This window comes from Akebia trifoliata, chromosome 3 (genome assembly GCF_017979445.1).
Source record: "Akebia trifoliata isolate Shusen 1 chromosome 3, ASM1797944v1, whole genome shotgun sequence".
Classification (NCBI taxonomy): domain Eukaryota; kingdom Viridiplantae; phylum Streptophyta; class Magnoliopsida; order Ranunculales; family Lardizabalaceae; genus Akebia; species Akebia trifoliata.
Window position 1 is genome coordinate 29,742,327 of NC_141377.1, and position 23,433 is coordinate 29,765,759.

Below are 23,433 nucleotides of genomic sequence, written 5' to 3' on the forward strand. Positions count from 1 at the left end.
ATTTGGGAGTCCTAGTCTGTTGGATTTGGAAGTCTTTCAACTTGAAGTCACTGAGAAATCTTCTGTGGTGCATTAATGTCAATGTAGAGTCCATTTGTAATGGAAGAGTTGGGTTTAAGAGACCCCTAGGGGAGTAGGAAAAATGGAAAAGCCAAGGAAGGGATTAAATTTTGTTTTTGTTGTCTATTTCTTCCATAGTAAGAAACCAAGTTCGAATTCTGCCGGTGGTCAGTTTGGTTTAATTTGGATAAATCCAGAAAAATTTAGGGAAAAATTCGTGAAATTTTTTGGGGGGATTATACAAATGATGTTTTATAGATTTCTTCTTAAAAATCCATCAACTTCAACCTCTCTAAAACCCTATATTTTCTTGAGATTTGAAGGTTGAATGGGGTAGAATCTTGAGGTGGAAGAGGGAGTGGGGATTAATCAACAACTCATCAATTAATTCTTTGATTTAAATGGTTGGTCGTCCGTTATTCATAATTTTTGTTTTTTCGAATTTTTCGGAAAATTCATTGAATTTTGTGACTTTGATTTCGTTGTCATGGAAATGTTTTAGAAATGGACACATTTCGATCAATGTGGAAATACATACAATTTTCGTTTTAAGTGTTAGAAATATCGCTTTTTTTTTTTTCTCTTAAAATTATATGAAGGGAAATGTTCGGCACCAAACATTTTGCCCAACCATTTTTGTCCTACATGGGTTAGAAGTTTTGGAATTGGCTGATTTTTGGTGAGGATGATCTCTACGGTGAGGAGATCATCATCACCAAAAATCAGCCCATTCCAAAACTTCTAACCCCATCAAAAATAGTTTACAAAAAATGGATGATCCACGATTTTTCAACTTGTAAACATGAGGCTAGAAGTTTTGGAATGGGCTGATTTTTGGTGAGGATGATCTCCTCACCGTAGAGATCATCCTCACCAAAAATCAGCCCATTCCAAAACTTCTAACCCATGTAGGACAAAAATGGTTGGGCAAAATGTTTGCCAACATGTTTGGTGCTGAACGGGACCCTTATATGAAATGATGCAACAGACATGAAAGGACACTCATAAGTCATCTAACTACAATAAACCATTTAGAATGTGGATATAAACATCAATAGCGTTCCGCTACATGTTGGAATCCTATCTGAGATCTCGATAAATAAATAAAAAATTATAATTATATTTTTATTTTAAATTTGTTGGAATAATAATGATGTCATATTAACTGCATACACTATGTTAAAACACTTTCTTAAATCAAAAAGCTATTGAGTGGTATGTCAAAGCATTATTATAATTTATTTTAAATTTTTATGAATTAATTACTAATATATCCAAGTGATTAGAACATTGAGGATAGGACGTGTATGCTTTAATGAACAAGCTAATATTCTTAGGATAATCAAAATGATTTATATATATTTAACTTATCATAATTTATTTATACTAACGAATGAATCATCGTCAACACCTTATCATAAAGATTTGTTCCTCCATTCCACTATGTTTTTTAAATAGGTCTAACCATTCCACTCTGTTTAGAGCCACATCTTCTGTTATTTAAAGTGTGTTCATATTAGCTTTCACCATCTCAATTCATGTTCATTTCAATCTTCCTTGCATCTTTTTTTTCAATATTATTGAATAGCTTAGTTAGCTAGGAGAATCAATTTTTTTTTTTTTCCGCTTATTTCCGTACTTCAATTGAAGTACCTTCCAGTCTTTTGTATGGTTTAATGTTTCGTTCTGTTTCAGAATGTTTTGACTGGAATTGGAATGAAACAATGATCTAAAAAAAATTTAATGTTTCATTTTGTCTCATATGTTTTGGAATGTCTCAAACTTTCGCGGTCTTGATAATCTTTGATTTTCCTCAATAGAAAGATTTTTTAAGATGAGATTTAAACGTTTGCTTTAAAGTATACCTTTTTTCACCTTTGCTAGAGCTATTTTTCAGTTCTGAAATTCTAATTCTATGGAAGTATGTGTGCTTTTGGATCTTCAATGTAGCTCCTGCTAGCCCAAAATCTTTTGGTTATCCCTGATGCTTTTTTCTCTTTTCATAAGTAATTTATTGATTTTGTTATTTTTATAAATTTATCAATAAATTTTAGAATATTTATTGAAAATGCTTATTCGTTAGAATTTGCTATTCATCGGAATATTTTCACCGAAATCTTGTATTTTTAAACATGAAATTTGATTATTTCGATGGACAAAAATATTTTGCAAAATAAGTAGTGATTTCCATCGAAATATATAAAAGAAACTCCCAGTTAAATTTCATGTCGATATTCGTGGAAATGGAAATATTTTGATATAGTTCGTGGAAATATGTCGAAATTGAACATTGTGATTTTAAATGGAATGGAGCAAATAAAGTGAGTTATGAGTGGTGGTTAGAGGGACTAAGGGACAACATTTGTGTTGAGATTGTTTGACATCCTCTCTCTCTCTCTCGCCAGACAAGTGGGATTTGTGATCAGTAATTAGTAGTTGAAGGTGGGTTTTGTACCCAGGTCATGGTATTAACACTTACAGACTTTAACCAACTCAGCAAATTGGCACCTTCAATTTATTGACATCCTCTCTCTTCGTTTTTTGAGAAGGTGAACTAAAGTTATAAAAAAAATAAAATTGAACAATGATTTTCAAGTGAAGGTTACAAGAGGGTCATTAGATCCATATATTCACAGATTTCCTTAAAAAGCCTAATTTTACTGATAAAAAACTGTTTGGAATGTTCTTGGGTTATGGTAGAAAGTCACTGAAAAATCTTCTTTGGTGCTCTATTGTCAATGTAGAATCCAGGAGAATTAAGAGAAGAGAGGAAGGGAATATGAAAAACAGAAAGGCCAAAGGAGGAATTATTAATATTGCCTTATGAAATAAACTGATTTTATCTGATGAAAAGAGTAATATAGGTATTCAACTCATTGCTTCATGGGGCTCAGTTGGTTTGACACATTGCAATGCAACTTTGAGGTCGTGGGTTCAAGTCCAGCTTACCCATTGCCAAAAAAAAAAAAAAAAAAAAATCTCATTGCTTCATTGATGATCAAGTTTTGCATGGTTAGTGTAACTATTTTATTGTCTTTTATTTAGAATTTTTTTCTATACCTCTATTCGAAATTTAGGATTTCTGCACCGTCTCACTGTACCTTTTTCCTCTGATTACTTTCTTTAGTTTTGTATAAATCTTGTTTTCCTTATAAGTTTGTTTCTAGAGGCATCACTGAACGATAGTCTATGTGCTTCCTATTTTGACAGGCAGAAACAACAGTCATTCATCAATGCAAACAGCTTCTTTCTCCATCAGCTGACCCATCTTATGTTATGACCTACATCAATAATAGTTTTCCTCAACATCGATACTTTCTATGTGCTGGTGCTTGGATTCTTATGCATGGGCACTCTGAAAACATTAATAGTGCAAATCTTGTATGAGTACCTCAGTCTTTTCTCAATTTTACATTGAGGGCTATGATGTTTTCTAGTTATCAAATTTCTTTTGTTGTCCTTACATTGATCCTTTTGTTTCCAAATTACTTTTCCTTGTTTGAATGCAGGGTCGTGTCTTAAGAGAATTTTCACCTGACGAAGTGACATCGAATATTTACATGATGGTTGATGTTCTTCTGCACCAAATTCATACAGAACTACAGCATGGGCATATCTCGCAGGTTCTTGCGTTGTTCCTTGTTTGTTTTTTGTTTATGAGATTTCTTAGTCCAATGATATATATTGTCATTTTTCCCATTTGTATGTTTGTTTGCCATTTTTATTCTTTGAGTTTCAGTTGTTGGTTTTAAAACTATTTTTTGTCCTTTCGTTGTTCGTGTTCAGGATCTTGTGTTGAAAGCTAGCGCAAACCTTGCCTTTCTTATTTGGACTCATGAGCTACTTCCTTTGGATATTTTGCTTCTAGCACTTATTGACCGTGATGATGATCCCCATTCTTTGCGGATTGTGGTATGCATACTATAATTGTTGGATCCCTTTTTGTTTTCACATGTGATGTGCCCATGAAAAGTCTTTGATTACCTATTCATGAAAGATAATTCCTACATTACCGTTTCTATATCTATAACTTTGGATGAAATAATATAATGGACCTGATTTTACTGATCCTCTTTTTACGTGGAAATAAACGGGGTCCAAAAATTAGTTGTTCAAGAACAATTAATATGTGTTCTCATTTGAACAGATTACGTAGTATATTGTTGACCTTAGAAATTTGAGCACATGTTGAATAAGCTTAGTTAATTTGTGGTTTTAACGAGATTAACAGAGTAGTAGTCATGCAATTCATTCCTGTTTACTTTGCAGATAAGTCTACTTGATAGGCAAGATATTCAACAGAGAATCAAGTTATTTATTTTGAATCGAGGACCTCCTGAGCATTGGCTCCACTCTGGAATTTTCAAGCGCACTGAGTTGCAGAAAGCTCTTGGGAGCCATCTTGCATGGAAGGAACGGTAATGTTTTCGTAAACTACATTACATTTCATATATCTAGATCCAATTTCAACATTTGATTGCAACAGAGCCGTTGAAGATGACATGATAGGAGTGTGTGATTAGATGCTTAGACTTCTTTTTCTTTTTAATGATATATTCCTCTCTATTGCATTATTCCTATATTGCCTTTCCTTTTCTTCTATTGAGGTTGCTTATCCCATATAGGCAGTTTAACCTTTTTGCTGCTGGTGTTGAGCTGTAGGCTTAGATTACTTGTCCCAAGCCCAAATAAAGGAGGGTTATGTCAGGTTAGCTGGTGCTTAGGAATTAGAGTAGAGGAATTATCATGGTTTACTTTGGTCTGGTTGATGGCTGGTCATTGTTAAGGACGCAAATGATTCAGAAGTCCAACCCTACTTCAAGGACTTAACATTTACAAATAAAAATTTGGGTCCTTTGATGGTGGAAGGGACATTAATGTATTGCTGTGTGATCATGGTTTAAAATTTCCCTTGAAGGTTTGTCTCTATTAAATTAAACATTTACATATTAAAACACAACGGTGGGTCCCACTCCGGCTACTGTTTTTTGGGGTATGAACATCTCATTCCAGCCACAGTGGAGTAGGGTCCACACTACCCCACTTTATTACTTTCCTCTTCTCTCCCCCTTTTTCAATAATATTCCTCCAATTTTACTACCGTTCCTCTTTTACCCCCTTTTTAATAATACCCCTTTAACTCTACTATCGTTACTCTTTTACCCCTTCAACCTCAAAGAAGATGCCTGTGACATAGGAAAGGGCAAACTCTAGTGCATGAGATAATGGAAAAATGGCGAGACAAACTGAAACATTCCTAGACAGTTGTAATAATGCATTTGTTGCATAGATAACCTTAAATGTGATGTTTGAAGCAATTAAATTCCCTTTAGAACCATTTATAAAATAAATCTCACCTTTTTCACCACCTGTATGCACAATAGTATATAATGAAAAAAATAAGACTATATAGGGTGAGGTTTCATTCAATTATGTTCAATGTTTATAAAAGCTGCCACTGTGAGTTTTAATATCACAAAATATGATGTTTAATGTGAAAGACTGGCTCCAAAAGAGTGCTGGGCATGGTATTTGGTGTAGGACTGTAGCATTTTAAGTATGATAAACATGGTTTACCTTCTGTTCTAAAAGCAAAAATTTTGGTCCCCCTTGATTTCAAAGATTTGATGATTCTCTTACCAACTGCCAGTTTTTCACTTTCTTTCTAGGATTCATGACCGTAACGTTGACCCACTTCTTGGTATAACCATATTCTAAAAATTAGCATTATTTGTGATTTCTAGCCATTAAATTTGATCATTTTTTCATACAATTTCATTCTTGCAATATTTCAATGTCTCAATTGAGACAAAAGAAAGCGAAACAAGATTTTGAATCACATTGTTAATTGACTGTGCTGGAGAATTGGAAGTGCTGGTTATTTTTTTTTCCCTTTTTCTTTTGTAATTTTCCTAGGTCTATCCTTATGTACAAGTTGAAAATATTATTATTTTTACTAATCTTTGATTTCGGCCATATGATTTAGATAGCAAAACTACTTTGGACTGCATAAGTATCGCCTCTTGTGTTTTTGGTTGTTCAAAAGAAACAACTGATTGAATGGCTAGTATTATTCTGAGTGATTTTTCATCTAGCTAATATTCTAGCCCACGAACTAGGTATTTTGGATAGGCAATGATATGCAACCAAAACCTTTGGTACAGAGAGAGAAAAAACAGACATTGACATGCATCCATTTTGCTGAAGAGGCCCAAAGTTGCTTCTTTTTCTCAAGAGGGGTGGATTTATGATGTATCTTTGCTCTTTTGATGATTACATATCTTCTTGAGATGGGTGTGCTAGGATCACTTTGTGTTTTCATTCTGTTGAGTTCCATTTATATTGCATTGATGAATCCTTGTGGGGGCTGGACATTAACTGATAAATGGTAGCTGACTTGAACCGTGATGAGTTTCGATGTAAAGTAGTGTACATGTGAAGCATTTTACTCATTTTCACCATTTTTCCTTGTGTATTCTCTACAACAGTTTGCAAGTCTCAGTTCTGGAGAAGTGCCAATATTGATATGCAATATAGATTACTAGAGTTTGCCCGTGCCCACGGCATGGGCATCCTCGTTGGGGTTAAAGGGGTAAAGGAGAAAAGATAGTAAAGCGAGAGGGGTATTATTGAAAAAGGCGGTAAAAGAGAAAAGATAGTAAAATTGGAGGGATATTATTGAAAAGTTTTTTTTTTTTTTTTTTTTTTGGGGGGGGGGGGGGGGGGGAAAGATAATAAAGTTGAAGAGGGTGAAGAGGAAACACAATAAAGTGGGCTAGTGTGGACCCTACTCCACTGTAGTTGGAGTGGGACGTTTATCCCTCACAAAATTGTAGTTGGAGTGGGACCCACCATTGTGTTTTATTATAAAGATATTACGGTACTTTTCGAATATATCTCATATAGGTTAGGTTTCCATAGTATTTTCGGAATTTCAACCTTCAAAAGATTCAAGTAGTTATTGGTTCTAGGATTGATCTCAATACTAAACCAGTTGTCTCTGTACAATCCCTATTGGCTTAGTACACAGCTTATTAATTAAGATTTAGGAATTGCCTTGTAAACACTTTTATCATTTGTTACATATGTCTAACTTCTGAAATCAACAATATTGGTTTTACGTACATGTTGCTTTGGTGTGTTTTCCTTTGTGCAATTTCAAATATAAACTGTCAATAAGTTGAGATTTAGGTATTGCTTTGTAAACACTTTCATCATTTGTTTTTATGTACATGTTCCTTTTGTGTATATTCTTTTGATGGAATATTCCCTTATTTTAAGTTGAAGATTGCACTTATCAAAAAAAGAAAAAAAAGAAAAAGAAGTTGAAGATTGCTCATAAATAAGATTATATGAAGTTCTTTTCCTTACTTTTTATATGGAACTTTGCAGGTATCCTCCTTTCTTTGATGATATCGCAGCACGTTTGCTTCCAGTCATTCCCTTAATTATTTATAGGCTTATTGAAAATGAGTGTGCAGACATAGCTGACAAAGTTCTGGCTATATATTCTTCATTTCTTGCTTACCACCCACTGAGGTTCACATTTGTTCGTGATATTCTTGCATACTTCTATGGTCATCTTCCAAGCAAGCTCATTGTGCGAATATTAAATGTACTTGATCTGTCCAAGGTAATGATAATTATATTAGAGAACTGCTATTGGCACCCCAATTTTTACTTACTACACCCCAATTTCTTAAATTATTTATCACACCCCAATTAAAAATTAAAACACACCATTCAAACATTACAAAGGTTTGGCTCAAAGTATTATCTCAACAGTACAAACCATTATAACACTAGTTCAAATAAATGAATAGGCTCATATAAAATCTCAAACCCCCCAAAATAGAAATCTAGCCAAACAAAAGAGCTTCTATTGGCACTCCAACTTTTACTTATTCTCAACCATTTACTTATTTTCTTCATTTTTAATTGGGGTGTAATAAGTAAAAGTTGGGGGGCCAATAATCTCTCTACTATTATCTATTTATTGATTTTTTGTTATGCTACCCTCTTTCTATCCTGCCTACTTGTTATAACTCCATTTCGGCCTCAGATCCCTTTTTCGGAGTCGTTCCCGCAACACATTGGTTCATCAAATCCAGCTGTATGCCCACCTCCGGACTATTTTGCGACTCTCTTATTGGGTCTTGTAAACAATGTCATACCTCCATTAAATAGCAAATCCAAATCAGTATTAACGGGAGATGCTTTGAATAATTCAGTTCGTAATGCACATAACAAGACTCCCCCATCATCTCAGTCTGGGCCCACACCCGCTTCAGAGGGCCAGAAAGCATTCTATCAAAACCAGGATCCTGGCACGTATACCCAACTTGTTCTTGAGACGGCTGTCATCGAGATTCTCTCACTTCCAGTACCGGCTTCTCAAATAGTATCTTCACTTGTTCAAATAGTCGTGCACGTTCAACCAACACTAATTCAGTCTAGTAATGGCCTTCAAGGAACACAAAGTGGTGCTGGACAAGGTTCGGTTCTGCCGACTTCCCCTTCAGGTGGAAGCACTGATTCCTTGAACACGAGCAGATCAACTCCTTCATCATCAGGAATAAATGCCACCAACTTTGTTTCCCGAAGTGGTTACACGTGTCAACAATTATCTTGTTTATTGATCCAAGCTTGCGGTCTTCTATTGGCTCAGCTTCCTCCGGATTTTCATATGCAACTTTATTTAGAGGCATCACGTATAATTAAAGAGTGTTGGTGGCTCACTGATGGGAAAAGGTCACTTAAGGAACTAGACTCTGCTGTTGGCTATGCTTTGTTAGATCCAACATGGGCTGCCCAAGATAACACGTCAACAGCCATAGGTACTCTTTTGTACTCAATGAGTATTTACTTATATACATCACTACTTCGAAGATTTAGCTTTTAATTCATGATGTCAGCTAATTCTAATATTGTTGTTATTTTCATGTCTTTACTAATGCGTAATAAGCCCATCAGTTGTACAGATTTTTACCTGTTTCTTTTAGTCGAATAAAACTGTTGACCTCTTGAAAGATTTAGGAAGCCTCACGGGTACTGATGCCACATGTTTAGGAACATAACCTCTTGAGGATGCTATATAAACATTTTTTTAAAAGGAAAATTACTTAATAGACTGTTCGGTAGGGATGTCTTTTTAAACGCACCCTGATTTTTGGGGCAGTATCTTTACAGCCCAGTTAGTAAAATCTTTCTTTCTTAATGCCCCTTCACCCCAATAAAATGGCAAACTCAAATCGTCGAGATTGACGATTCAAATTGTTGAGATCAACCGTTCAAATCGTCGATCTCGACATTTTGAATCGTTGATCTCGACATTTTGAATCGTTGATCTCCATGATTCATGTTGAAACGTCAAGATCAATGATTTTAACAAGGTCGATATCGACAAGTTGAATTGTCAATTTTGACAATTCATGTTCAAACGTTGAGATTGACGATTTACAATAGTTGATCTCAATAATTTGAATTGTCAATCTAAACAACTTGAATCGTTGATCTCACCAATTGAAAGGAGGGCGAGGGGGAATTAAGAAAGAAAAAGTTTACTAAATGGTATATAAAGTTACCGTGGAAACTATAGGGGGTGTTTAAAAACGAAATCCCTCCATCAAGGTTCATTAAGTAATTTTCCCTTTTTTAATAAATGCACCTAGGGAACCTGAGCTCAAGCAAGATATGTTCATTTTTAGCTACATTACTTCTGTTGAAGTTTTTGGGATCTGAAAATCCTGTCTAATCAGTAATCTGTGAAAAATGAATGTTGTTGGTAGTTGAAAAATGTCATTGAGCAGCATTTTCGAAGTTTAATTAGTCAAGAATCCTGTTCTGGGTTGTTAAAAAATGATTGGCTGGAAGTTAAATGATTCACTAATTATGTTTTGGATCATTAGTAATATAGAGCCCTCTCTTGCGATTGGCTGTTGTTCTCTTATCTTGGTCTAAGGAGATCTGGGACCACTTATATTCCTTGTATTTTCGTGGCACTATAGGCTAGGATTTTTCTGCTTGAGATGGACATCAAGCATCTGTAACAAGGCAAGGTATCCATGTCTAGCTATTTCAACAAATGAAGGTTTTGTGGGACTGAGTTGGAATGCTATTCCCCTATTGCGAAGTTAACCTATCCTTGCATGTAAGGTGTTGGAAAAAATTTGACAAGAACCAGTTGTTGGTTAGCCTTCATTTTGAGTTTGAATTGATTAAGGTTTAGCTGTTAGATAATGAAAACATCAAATCCAGAACTGCCATGCCATTTGTCATAAATGTGGAATGCCAAAAAGCTCAGCCTAATCAGCAACAATATGATGCTACTATCAGATCAAGTTTCAAATCTGAGGCTTAGAGGAGGGGAGTGGGGTCATGGTTGTGGTAGAGGTTGAGGTCGTGCTTTCGAGCTTTAAGGTTGGGGACTTGGGTAGTACTAAAGCAAAGAAATGCGATCCTTGCAAATGAATTGGTCACACAAAGACTATTGTTGGGACCTGCATAGGAGCCAAAGGCCATCTTTCTTTTTGGTCACAATGTTGTTGTAGTTGACGATATTGATGCTACTGGTGTTAGAGTATTAGGCGTGGAGTATTATAATATGGTGTACTACCATACACCTAGTCATATTTTATACAGATTTAGATAGGATTAGCTTGATTTAAGATTTGATTTGTTAGAGAATTTTATCTCTATTTAGGATTTCTTTGCTGTTTGTTTTTGGTTTTTGTTTATGGGTAAAGCTAGACTTGAACCCATGACCTCAGAGTTGCTTTGCAATGTGTCAAACCAACTAAGCTATAGCTCTAAGCCCTTACTCTGATGTTTGCTGTATAAACCCTGTTGGGGTCCTGTGATTAACAATCCAAGATGATCAATTCCATCCAATCCTATTCCTATTCTTCTTCATAGTATTACAACTGGTCATCCAACGACCTGTGGTCTAAGAAGAATAATTGTCAAGTCTCTTTTGGCTGGAATTTATATTAATTAAAAAGAGTCAAAAGACAAAAAAGCCCTTTCAAAAAGAAATAAATAAAAAGCTATTACTAAAAAACAATTAGGACTAAAATAGCAACTAGATTATTTTCAATAGTCTATTGATTTATGATCTAGGTACGTTGTCCTTATACCTTCAATGATGGCACCATGGGTGACCCTCACTAGTCCGTTTAACACCATTGCTCATCTTCTAATCAATCCACCATCACTATTAAACACAATCAAATTAACCATGAAACCTTGTTATCATCTAAATTTGTTTTTGATCGCCCACAAACAACCATTGATTTTGTTTACTATCACCATAGATATCTCTGTCATCTCTATCTTTTCAACTTGTTGGACTAATCTTGCAAGTTATTGTTTTTTGATCTTCTCAACTTCTATTTCACTTGTCTTGAATTAATCCTCGAAAGTACACTTCATGTTCTATGTAGGGAAGTGTTTGACAAATATTGAAATAAAGCCTCCATCCCAAAATGTTCTGCCAAAGTAGTTATTGGATCCCTTGTAGCCTTGGATAAATGACCATTATTGATAATTTACCGTGATTCTGGATCAAGAGATTTACTCGCTTAGTTGGAGTGGCCCCTATTATGGAGATAGTCCATGGAAATTTTATTTGTTTGATCATGGTTCACTCAAATACTTATTCGAGCACTTGCAATGCAACCTATAAGGAAGAGGACTTCATGCATTTCACTCGTGTTTCTCACCACACCTATATTGTTGAATAATCTATGCAATCTCCACCCATTGAGATCGACTCTTCATAAAAGGAAAATGGAAGAGAGAGAGAGAGAGGCAACTGCATCCACTTCATCCCAATCTGATCGTTGTGGAAACACCAAGCCATCACAATTGTTTCTTGCCTTGTCTTCATTTGTAGTCTATCGGATTGGATCTACCCTTTCCTCATGGATTCAACCATCTTGCATCATTGTTCCTTGCCTCGCCGTTAGTCAATCAAACAAAGCTAAACATACTTCATCATTCAGCCCTCTATCTCATTTCCAAAAAGGCCCAACTCTCAACTCATTATCACAAGATTTTTATGTCTTAAACTCCAAGCTTTAACTGATTGAATCCCAATAGATTTTGGTAGGTTGATAATCTTGTTGTTTTCTTCAGTGTCCAACTTAGCCTAATCTTTAAGCCATGACCCATGTCCAATTCGTTTTTAATTATTTTCCCGATGGGTTTTACCAACGGCCCTACTCAAATTAAACCTTGAGACCCATAAGCCATGTGATTGAGCCCAATTTTCAATTTGTATATGAAGAAATTGACAAGAAAGAAATCATCATTGCTTATGGGTCTCATATAGCTTAAAAATTACAATGGGGTCATTACTTGATTTGGTATTTTCAAAAGGGCCACGACTATCCATTGATTTACTTAGACCGCACCTGTGTTCTAACTCCTCGTTAGACAACATCGAATTGAACCATCATTTTTTCATATAGTCTTCCTACCCCCTATTTGATTTGAATGAAAATTCAATAAATGAATAGTCATTTGATGTTTGTCTAATGAGCTTCTAAATCCTTCATGATCAAGCTTCTTTTTCAAAAGGCTTTCCAATCCTTCATGATCAAGTTCTCTTTTAGTATAACCTCTTAATCTATTGTGATTAACCTCATCTTTTTTGAGCTTCACAATCTTTTAATAATCAAACTTATCTTTAACTCTTTTGTATTAATATCCATCAGGTTTTGGTATTATCCTTTTTAGATACATCATTTTTTCTAAGTCATGCAATTGTTTATCTCATCGGCAATGCATATGGGGAAAAGTGAACATCAACCACATGCTTTTGGCTATATATTATTCTTCATCAGTGCTTGCATTCTTAGTAGTATTTGATTTCAACAAAATCGTAATGATACTTGATCACTATTAGTTTGAGGGAGGATGTTAGAATATTAGGCATGAAGTATTATAATAAGGTGTACTACAATACAACGAGTCATATTTTATAGTGATTAAGATTGGATTAGATTGATTTAAGATTAGATTTGTTAGAAGTAGAGTTTAACTCTATTTAGTATTTGCTTTTCTGTTTCTATATAAACCTTATTAGGATTCATGTAGTTAACAATCCAAGTAGATCAGTTCAATCCAATCCAATCCAATCCTTTTTTTTTTTTTTTTGAAAGAAGATTAGGTTGAAGATTTGATTGATTTTCTTCATGATTACAATGAATCCAGATAGGATTTGTATAGAAATTAACAGGAGACAATAAAGCTTATCTAATCTAGTCCTAATCTAATCAGATCCCTAATATGAGTCCTATCCTAATTCTCATAGAGAATGATTTAGTGTGTTGCAATACACCTTATTACAATGCATCATCCTAATACTTTAATACACTCAATCAAACTTATGGTGATCAACAATTAATGTGAGTTTGTTGAAATCGATAGCCTACAAGAGCAAGATAGTCACCAATGTCAAATGCATGTTGTTGAAGAAATTATGTCATTGAATTTTGCTTTAACAAATGTCTAGTGCTACTCAAGAAAATGGATGTATCCACATGTGTACAAGATGTTAAGCAACTTACTCAAGTCAATGAGCCATAATTGGACCATGATTGGTTTAGGGTAGACTGAAACTTGATGGATTTTAATTCAAAAATGGTTATAGATGATTTAGATCATCAAAGATTCAGTGGTCTAAAGAGGGGAATCTTGATCACATTGGATTTGATTGTTGTTTTGAATTTTATGCTTGATCTCAAAAGATTTAAAAGCTTTTTGAAAAATAACTTGATTGTTATGGATCCAGAGGCTATTGTGATAAGGAGCTTGATCACGAAGGATTCAGAGGCCTTTTGAAAATGGAGCTAGATTATGAATGATTCAGGGGCTCCTCAGGCCCAAAAAAACTTAATTAATGAAGATTTAGAAGTTCTTTGGGCCAATGAAACTAAGGGCTTTGAGAACCATAAGCAATTTTTTTTTCCTTTTTTTCTTAATGGGTTAGACCATCAAATTTGAAATAATTTGGGCTAAACATAAGTAATTTGGGCTAGGTCAAAAGAATCTTATTGAGTAGGATGTAAGGGGTTATACTAAAGGGCTTGGGTATTGGGCTTTAGCCCCGAAGACGTAAGATGGTTGGACTTTCACGATTGAACACATGAGTCAATCGTTTGGTATATGTGAAATAGCCCAAATCAAAACTTCCTATTTCAACTCTTTTTACCAAGGCATTTTAAAAAAGAAAATTTCCTTCAATGGTGGAAGAAATATTAAATTAAATTGGGGTTCTAAAAGTTCCAACCATCAAGATGAGCATGGTGAGTGGTTAGGGGTTTGCCTTCAACAATAGATGGATTACACTTCTTCAACGGGAGAATAATTTGGGTTTGGCTTTGAAGATTAGCACAAAACAAGTAAGTGGTCGGGTTGGTGGTGATTGCAGTTGGTTTTCTCTCTCTCTTCCTCCATGTCTTTTTTTATTTTTATTTTTGGGAACATTTTTTTAATGACGAATTTGTAGTCGATGGAAGTTGCAGAGACTGTTCATTAACCATGGCAATGGTGATAAGCACGAGTGATTTGCATGTAGGCCTCTTCCCTTTATTTGTTGCATTTCAATTGCTTGAATAGATACTTGAAAATATGCATGCAACGAACATGAAACAAAAGTTTTATTTCATTTATTCTTTTCTTTTTCTTTTTGTTGGGTGTCGTAGTCTCTTTTGAAACAAAGGAAATGAAGAAGAAAGATGTATGAATACCACAAAGAGAGGCCAGATTTGAAGGTAAGCTGAGTAAGGAGTGTTGAGGACCTTGCGAGATTTGGCATGTATTTGATTAAAGCTTATTCTATGTTAAATCCATCGAGCATGTACCTAACACTCTAGCTATTCGACAAAATGACCGAGTACTATTGAGTTGTAAGGGACGATGGCGATGGGGATCAAATTAAAAAAATGAGGACACTTAGGCTGGATAGGCAACAATGATGCCACCCGCCTGAGGGATCCAAGATCTAAGAGTTCGATATTAGGCAACCAAAAGCTCTGTTACCGAAAAGAAGACTAGGGTTGAAGATTCAATTGATTCTTTTTCAAGATTACAATATAGGGTTTATATAGAAGTTAACAGGAGATAGCTTATATAATCTAATCCTAATTATACCTAGTATGTTTCTTATCCCACCTTATTGAGTATGATTTGGTGTATCGTAGTACTCTTTGTTACAATTCATCACCCTAATACTATAACAAATGGGACCTCAGATGTCCCAATACCGCCTTGCATTAAACTCTTTGAGGATCAGTACTAACTCTTATTGAAGCATAATGGACAATCCCTATAGGCCCCAACTACATGTTAATGTCTTTCCTCGCCCTAGACATAGCACTAGGGCAAGCTATAACATGATTGGTGAGTCCATGGTTTAAAATATTGCATCAATTGAATGTTTCAGTTTATGGAAAAATCAATACAGTATTGGATGATACATTTGATACAAACCGATAAATTCTGATACATTCCCGAAACATTTAATGTTTTAGGGTCAATGTTTGGTATTGGTTTTGGACGATACCGATATGTATTGACCGGCACATTCTGATATTTTAAACGTTGGGTGATTCCTTCCTTTTTCTTCCTTCACTTCTCACAATTTCAGTAGTCAAGGTGCACATTGCCGAGGTTTTTATTACGTCCATGTAAGATATTGCTATTGTTAATCTCTCCAACATTATCGTTGTCATATGCTCTATAGGTTTCTAGCTTCCTTTCTAACTTCTTGTCTGTGAGTAGCCTCACCAAGTCATTGAAATTTTGTATCACATTACCCCCCTCACATTGTCTTTCAAGATTTGAGTATCGGGAGGATGATTGGTGCGTGTCGTGAATCAAGTATCTTGGTATTTGTTGGGTTGACCGAACAATAATGTAAGATTACACAAGTCTTCTAAAGACTCGAAGAATCTTCATTTATGACATTGTCGCTTAGGACATGCTTATGTGCCTGTTTTCTGGAGTTTTGTCAACTTTTCTTATTATGAGTTATCTGTTGATTTTGATTGTGAGACTTGCAAACTCTCTAAACAAAACCGATCAGTTTACCCATTGTGAACGACTAGAAGTCAAGATATTTGTGAACTAATTCTTTGATGTTTGGAGGCTAGCCACGAATAATGTGCTGAAATGGAGTTAGATACTTTGTTGTATTCTTCAATGATTCTTCTCAAATGTTCTGAGTTTAGTAATTAAATAGTAGATTGAAATTCCATGTTTTCAAGTTATTCCATAACATAATTAGGTACTAATTTAATTGCTCTATCGAGTCTTTAAGTTCTGATAATGCTAAGGAAGACATTTATAGTGAATTAGAACCATGTGTGCTTGAACATGGTGTTATCTATCATACTTCATTTATATCTACTACTCAACAGAAACGTCGTTGTTGAGTAAGTGAACAGTCATATTCAAGGAGTCACCTATGCTTTTGTTTGTAGTATGAATGTACCCTTTTTTTTTATTGTCCTCGTGTAGTTCGATTGTCATGTTAAAATCTCATATATATGTTCTTGCCCGTGTATTGATTTGGCTGGCTTAACCATCCATATATGTGTGTGTGTTGCCTTTGTATGTCACAAAAACCATACTCGGATACATTTGACAATTGATCCATTAAAAGTTTCTTCTTAAGTTATTCTTCGACCCAAAAAGGACATGTGCTTCAATCATGAGTTTAGTTGCACTTATATCTACATGGATGTCTCCTTTTCCTTTTTACCCCTTTAAGGATGGTATTGTATGCTAGGGGAAATAATAGTTCAAAAGACGGTATAATTGTTACGGTGTTACCTATATGTGTACCATTTTTACCTTTTATCATGGAACTTTATAGGAAGAAATTGAAAGGGATACCTTGCATTAGGAAGTTGAGAAAGGTATGAGAAGACAATTGTGCAAACTTACACTCGTGGTCCATTAGAATGTTTGTCATGAGCATTGACCCTCATCATAGACACATAGGAAACCCCACATTAAGTAACTCTCCTAAAAAAATTTCATTATAGTTTTGATATTCCTATTTTTCTCAAAGGGAAGGCAATTAAACTAACCATCCCATTGAGAGATTTGTTTCATATCGAGTGTTATCCTCTTATTCTAAATCCTTCGCATCCTCGATCCCTTCAATTAGAATTTTATCATGAGTGAAAGATGCCCTAGTGGTGGAAAGATATGGAGAACGAAATAAAAGCCCTACATCAGAACAAAATGTGGGAACATACAGATCCTGATAAGGACAATGATGGTTGGGTACACAATAAAAGTAAGACTGGACATTGTAGTTGAAATATGGTCATATTGATTGCAAGGGGTTTACTTAAACAAAGGAAATAAAATATGAAGAAACATTTGCTCTAATTGCCAAGATGAAGCTTGTACGATTTCTATCTATAACAACTAACAAAGGTTGGTCGTTTCATTAACTTGACGTCAATAATGCCTTTTTGAATGACGATCTATTAGAGGTTGCATACACGTTTACAACCCTTGGATTTACCTGTAAAGGGAAGGAAAATTTTGCAAATTGAGGAACAAGAGCATGGTTTGCAAGGTCTAGTAGAATCTTGTATGACATGGGTTTTAAAATATTCCATTCAGACTCAATGTTTATTAATAGAAGGGCAGGAAGTTTGGTTATCCTACTGTGTATGTGGATGGTATTATCACTACAAGCATGGTTTAAAATATCGCACAATTTGAACATTCTAATATGAAATTTGTCTGAAATCTAAGTTTGGATAAATGTTTGAATCTGTGTCGATTTTTCTCAAAATGTTTTGGTATATTCCGATCTCTTTTGGAATGTTTTGGCTGAAATATTCCGAGGAGAATTGAAACATAATGAGAAGAAATAAAAAAGAGCGGGATGGTCGGGAATGAACCTGCAAAAGGTGAGAAGGTTCTCAATTAGTTCTTTCAGGGTGGCTCTAGAGCCTCACTGGGCTGAATCTTTTTCAGTGCCCTCTATTTGGGGGGCAAAGTTTCCTTCAAACATTTCTGTTTTTGTTTGGCTAGCGGTATCCTGTAAAATTCTCACTCTTGATCTTCTTTTCAGACGTGGTTTTATTTCGCCAAATTTTGGTTGTTTCTGTTATGTTAGCGGGCAATCCATTGACCATATCTTTATTCATTGTTCTTTTGCGGAGAAAATTTGAGTTCAATTCCTTCGTCTCTTCAATTCTTCTTGGGTTACTCCACCCTCATCCTTGGTCCTCTTTTTGAGTTGGAGCACGGGTGGTTTCACAGGTAGGAAGAAAACTCTTTGGGCCTTACTCCCCTTTCCAATGTGCTGGGGTATCTGGTTGGAGAGGAATAGAAGAATATTCTTGAGTATTGAAAGGAACCATAAGTTATGATCTTGTTCATCTTAGGGTGGTGGTTCTATTGGTGTAAGATGGATGTAGCTTTTAAAGGTGTTTTCTTTGAGGAGTTTGCGTTTAGATGGGATGTTCTTTTTTTCCTGTGAGTAGGTGTTTTTATCATGTACTTGCTTTGGTCGGTCTCCTCGACCGCCTATAAATAAAATTGTTTTACTATAAAAAAAATAACTATTTTAAGTGGTACTGTATAATGGTTCCCCTAAACTTTTGTTGAATATTTGAGATATCCCCTATGCTTTTAGACTAACTACATACCCCTTGACCTCTGTTTTCTCTAAGAAAATAATCAAAATGACCTAAATGTCCTCGTTTTCAACCTCTAGTAAAAAACCCTTGATTTTTCTCCCCAAAACCACTTCTTTTCCAATCTCTAGGGTAATTTTTTTTTTTAAAACCTTCATGTTTAACCTTGATGTTCTATCTTCTTCGACCTTCTAACCTTGAGGATAATTTAGGCTTTTGGGAGAAAAATATGGCGGATTTATAGATATGTTGATGGAAAAAGTGTGATATTTGACAAAAATAGTGGCAAGTCAATTTTTAACCTAAAACATGTTGCCTTTTTTATTTTAACAATATTTATCACTAAAATGTTGATTTTTATGAATGTTTCGAATTTTTCATTCCATTCTGTTTCTTCATCAACGGATCTCAACATTACCTCATCCATATCCAATGGTTCTTTGATTATGACCAGAGAATATTGTTGTTGGTGTGGAAGGCCTTAACATAGCTTCCATATATGCTTGCCACCAGAAGCATCGAAGCATAGTATCAAGAAGCAGGCGTACCTAGGCACTTAAGGCTTGCGCTCGTTAGAGTGGAACTAATGAGCCACATTGTCTCTTTTGTTTCCTAATACTCCAGGACTGTGACATTAGTCGAATCCCTACTTGTGACTATTCTAGGCTTACATGGAACTTTGCAAACAAGTCTCCTGTACACAATCCTTTGTAGACCCATTGTCCTGCAATGTTTCCTAAGGTTTTCCTTTCATCTCATGAAACTAATAGAAGTAACCCATAGTATTGCTTGTTCATGATCAATTGATATCTTTATATTAATTGCAATTAATGGAATTCACATAAGTGAGGAAAATGGCTTTGCATGGGCACATATTTCCAACACTACTAATCTTAATCATTCATTTGTATTGGAGGTGTAACATTGATTCAATAAGTTATTTGGATGAGGAAACAATTGGGTGGGCTCAAATTGTTTTAATATAAATCAGAATAATAGGTGATAACTCTAGAAGCGGTTGGCCCACATTAAAATGCACAAGTTACCACAAGAAGTACATTTTTCGATTGTATGATTGTCACAAGGCCTGTAAAAACATTTGTGAGAAATGTAGACATTTAACCGAGTCAACATATTATGTATCTTTTTTATTTTAGTGAAGCTACTTGAACTCTGAATCTTCCTTGTATCATCAGGTAATATAGTTGCGCTGCTGCATTCTTTCTTCAGTAACCTTCCTCAGGAATGGCTTGAAGGGACTCATGCAATCATTAAGCATCTTAGACCAGTAACATCAGTTGCTATGTTGAGAATAGCATTCCGTATAATGGGTCCATTGCTCCCTCGGCTTGCCTTTGCTCGCCCAGTATTCATGAAGGTACACAAAGTCATTCTTTAGTTTATCATCTTTTCTTTCTAATTTCTATGTAGGCTGTTAAAATTGAATCCATGGCCTTAGTACTCAATAATATTAGGTTTTTTTTCTTTCTATTATATCATCACAATAATTTTGAATTTCACTACGCAACTTTCAGACCTTAGCCTTGCTACTCAATGTCATGGCCGATATATTTGGAAGGAACTCGCAGCCATCGATTCCTATTGAAGCATCAGAAATATCAGATCTTATCGACTTCCTGTAAGATCTTGTTTGTTTCTTCTTTTTACACCATATCTTTTGGTTTCGAGTTATAGTTTTCATTCCAAATTGTGGGTAATAACTTGAGGTGCTTTTATGTGTGCATCGTCGTTCTTCTCAGCCATCATGCAGTCCTATATGAAGGGCAGTCAGGGCCAGTTCAGAGTAACAGTAAACCCAAACTGGAGGCCTTGAGTCTTTGTGGAAAAGTAATGGATATCTTACGCCCAGATGTGCAACACCTTCTTTCCCACTTAAAGACTGATCCCAACTCCTCTGTCTATGCGGCCACCCATCCAAAAATTGTCCAGAATCCATCGTAGCCATTCTTTATGGCTGTTATGTGAAAAAATTTCTCTACATTCTTGTTCAGATCTACTTTGGCTTCAGTTGCAAAAGTGTCCATGGAAGAGAACGAGAAAAGCTAATCCTGAAGTGAGTTCTCCTGACGCATTTATCTTTACGGGTCCCTTTCTATGTATATTCTACCATATGAACAGGTTTATGCTGCAAAATATATGTAACATGTTTGTTTTGGTTATCAGACCTGATGTATAGAGATATCAACGGATGTAGACCCCATGGATAGTTCAATGGAACATTAGAACAGTTTTCGAGAAAACTTGGGATCGCCCAAAGGCTTATGTTGGGACGGTTATGTAGAGCTTTAACATGCATAATTCTAAATGAGACATGTCTCATATATCAAATTCATCTCAATGTAGTCTACCTTTTTGCCTTTTTTCCCCATTGTATGTATCTTTGTTTTAAAAATCCATTACTGAACTCGAATTGATTGAATTTTTTGAGTTGGCTAAACCCTAAAACTCGTTTGGAGAAACTCGCCGAGTCAACTATGAAATATGCCAGGTGAATAGAACTCTACTGAGTTTAGGTGATTAAATGTATATATATATATTTTTGGAAAGCAACCAATAGATTTAGTTCTTAATTTTTACTAAAATCTGTTTTAAAATGTTTAATAAAATTAATATGTATTTATTTGTCGATTCGCAAGCTGTCAAGTTGACTGGACTCTAAGGATGTACCTGTTGAATTGATTTTTCGAGTTGTAAAACTATGGTGTGCACTAGTGGTGCAACTTGGTCCGGTTCAAACCGAGAACCGAACCAAACCGATGGCTTTGGGGTGGTTTGGAACAAGTTGCGGTTCGGTTCCAAGTTATAAAAAATGGAGAACCGATCAATTTGGTTCGGTTCTCAGATCAAATTTGTATAAAATCGAACCAAACCGAGAATCGAACCTCTATGTAATAAATAAATATATATGTCTATAATAATTATTATGAATTATTTAAGAGTTATTGCATAGATTAGTGATCTTTTATGAATAAACTAATGATTTTTATGGATAGATTTGTGATTTATTATATGAAATTTTATGTTTATCTTTTCATTAAAAAATTATACTTATAATTTATAAAATATTTGCAATCCGGGGAACCAAACAGACTTTAATTTGGTTTGGATTTGTTTGGTTCCAATGGAATTTGGTTCGGTTCTGGTTCTTATTTAGTGGAACCGACCTATGTTGGTTTGGTTTCAATTTGACCTCAAACCGAACCGAACCAAGTTGCACCCTTAGTGTGCACTATAACATACATTACCCAAGTACTAGGAGAAATATATGGCAAATCAAGATGAAGGTCATTGAACTACTGTGAAGTAGAAGCTTTATTATTTCATTGATACTTTTTCTTGTTTCTATTTCGTATAGTAGCGAAGCTTTGTTGTTAGTATTTGTAGATTCAGGTTTTGTAGGTTGATAAGGATTTGTAATACTCTTATCTTTTTTGGCAAGTTGGATGTCTGAGGTTGCAATTTGTGGTAAACCTTTCTACTATACTCAGAATGTATGTCAGCCAAACGACACACATAGTGCAAAGAAACTAGATGAAGAGATAGTTCTGCATTGAAGCACATTGAAGATGATATTGGTCTATTATTATGACATGCTGCATTGAATTTGTAAAAAAAAAATTGGCTTTTCGCTCAGACTAATACCGATATATGATATTATGTTGTTGAAGATGGACGAAATTATTTTGTAGGAAACTTAATATCATGTTGTTGAAGATGGATGAAATTATTTTGTAGGAAAATTGTATTCACAATAATCATATTGACATAGTTATATGAACTAATAACTCGGATCATTTCAACTACCAAAACAGAAAGAACGCTCATGTTTCCCTTCAAGTGGGAAAAAGTTGGCCATCTATTTCATTTAGAAAAGAATGGTGTCCATTATGAAGAGCGAGAGAATCACACCATTCTCATAAATTTTTTTTGTAATAGTAATTACTTTTAAATCTAGATCATTCATTATGATTTCCTCAGACATCCTAGTATTTAGTACTTAAACTTAGCTTGTTGGGCAGTCCGATTTTATTCACCAAACATCTCATGTAAGTTTTGAAGAAATGTTAATGCGTGTTTGGTAACACTTCTGAAGTCTGAATGGAGGTGGCCCACCTTTAAATTCAGATTTTAGAAGTTTTATTTCCGTTTGTTTTGGTTCCGATTTCAGATTTCAAAATAAAAATTCAAAAGTTTTGAACAAGCGATAGAGGGATGCTAGATGAAACTTTTGAAATCTGATTTTTTTTTCTTTTATTTCTAAAATACCCTCATCAAAATCTTGATTTCTATCACTTATCATTTTTTTATACGAATCCTAAAACCTTTATTTTTAACTTTTCTACCTCTCATTTCTCTACAATTGTATTGTCAAGGTCTCTTTCCTTTTTCTTATTTCGTGTTCGAAAATCTTATATTTTTATACGAGCTTTAAAATCCTATATATTTCAATTAGAAAATGAATGATTGTTTATTGTTTGAGTATTACCTTGTTGGAATATAATTTCTCAAGTATGAGTTCAATTTGAAAATAATACTTTTGAGATGTTTGATTTGTTAGTAATCGAAATTAAATGTGTGGATGGTTTTATCATGCATAACATGTTATGTTTTTTGATTAATAATTTATTAGAATTACAAAAGGGTAATATTGTCAAAATGACCATTATGTTTTAAAATTCTA

The 23,433-nt window shown here is 34.7% G+C and overlaps 1 protein-coding gene across 2 annotated transcripts in view; it reads left to right on the forward strand.

Annotated features, from left to right (window-relative positions):
* Window positions 1-21,120, forward strand: part of LOC147406313 (mediator of RNA polymerase II transcription subunit) — a 57,450-nt gene extending 36,330 nt beyond the window's left edge. Inside the window, exons 13-22 of one of the 2 annotated variants that reach the window (XR_015176398.1) lie at window positions 3,271-3,441; window positions 3,570-3,683; window positions 3,847-3,972; window positions 4,330-4,478; window positions 7,453-7,693; window positions 8,123-8,897; window positions 19,928-20,109; window positions 20,267-20,370; window positions 20,492-20,805; window positions 20,916-21,120. Coding sequence is in view for 1 of the 2 variants with exons in the window: in XM_086434266.1 (XP_086290392.1) it covers window positions 3,271-3,441; window positions 3,570-3,683; window positions 3,847-3,972; window positions 4,330-4,478; window positions 7,453-7,693; window positions 8,123-8,897; window positions 19,928-20,109; window positions 20,267-20,370; window positions 20,492-20,693 (2,064 nt within the window). In the remaining variant the exon portion in view is untranslated. Of the gene's footprint in view, window positions 1-3,270; window positions 3,442-3,569; window positions 3,684-3,846; window positions 3,973-4,329; window positions 4,479-7,452; window positions 7,694-8,122; window positions 8,898-19,927; window positions 20,110-20,266; window positions 20,371-20,491 lie in introns of both variants that reach the window. The other variant, XM_086434266.1, reaches the window with a different exon arrangement.
* The last annotated feature ends 2,313 nt before the right edge of the window (window positions 21,121-23,433 follow it).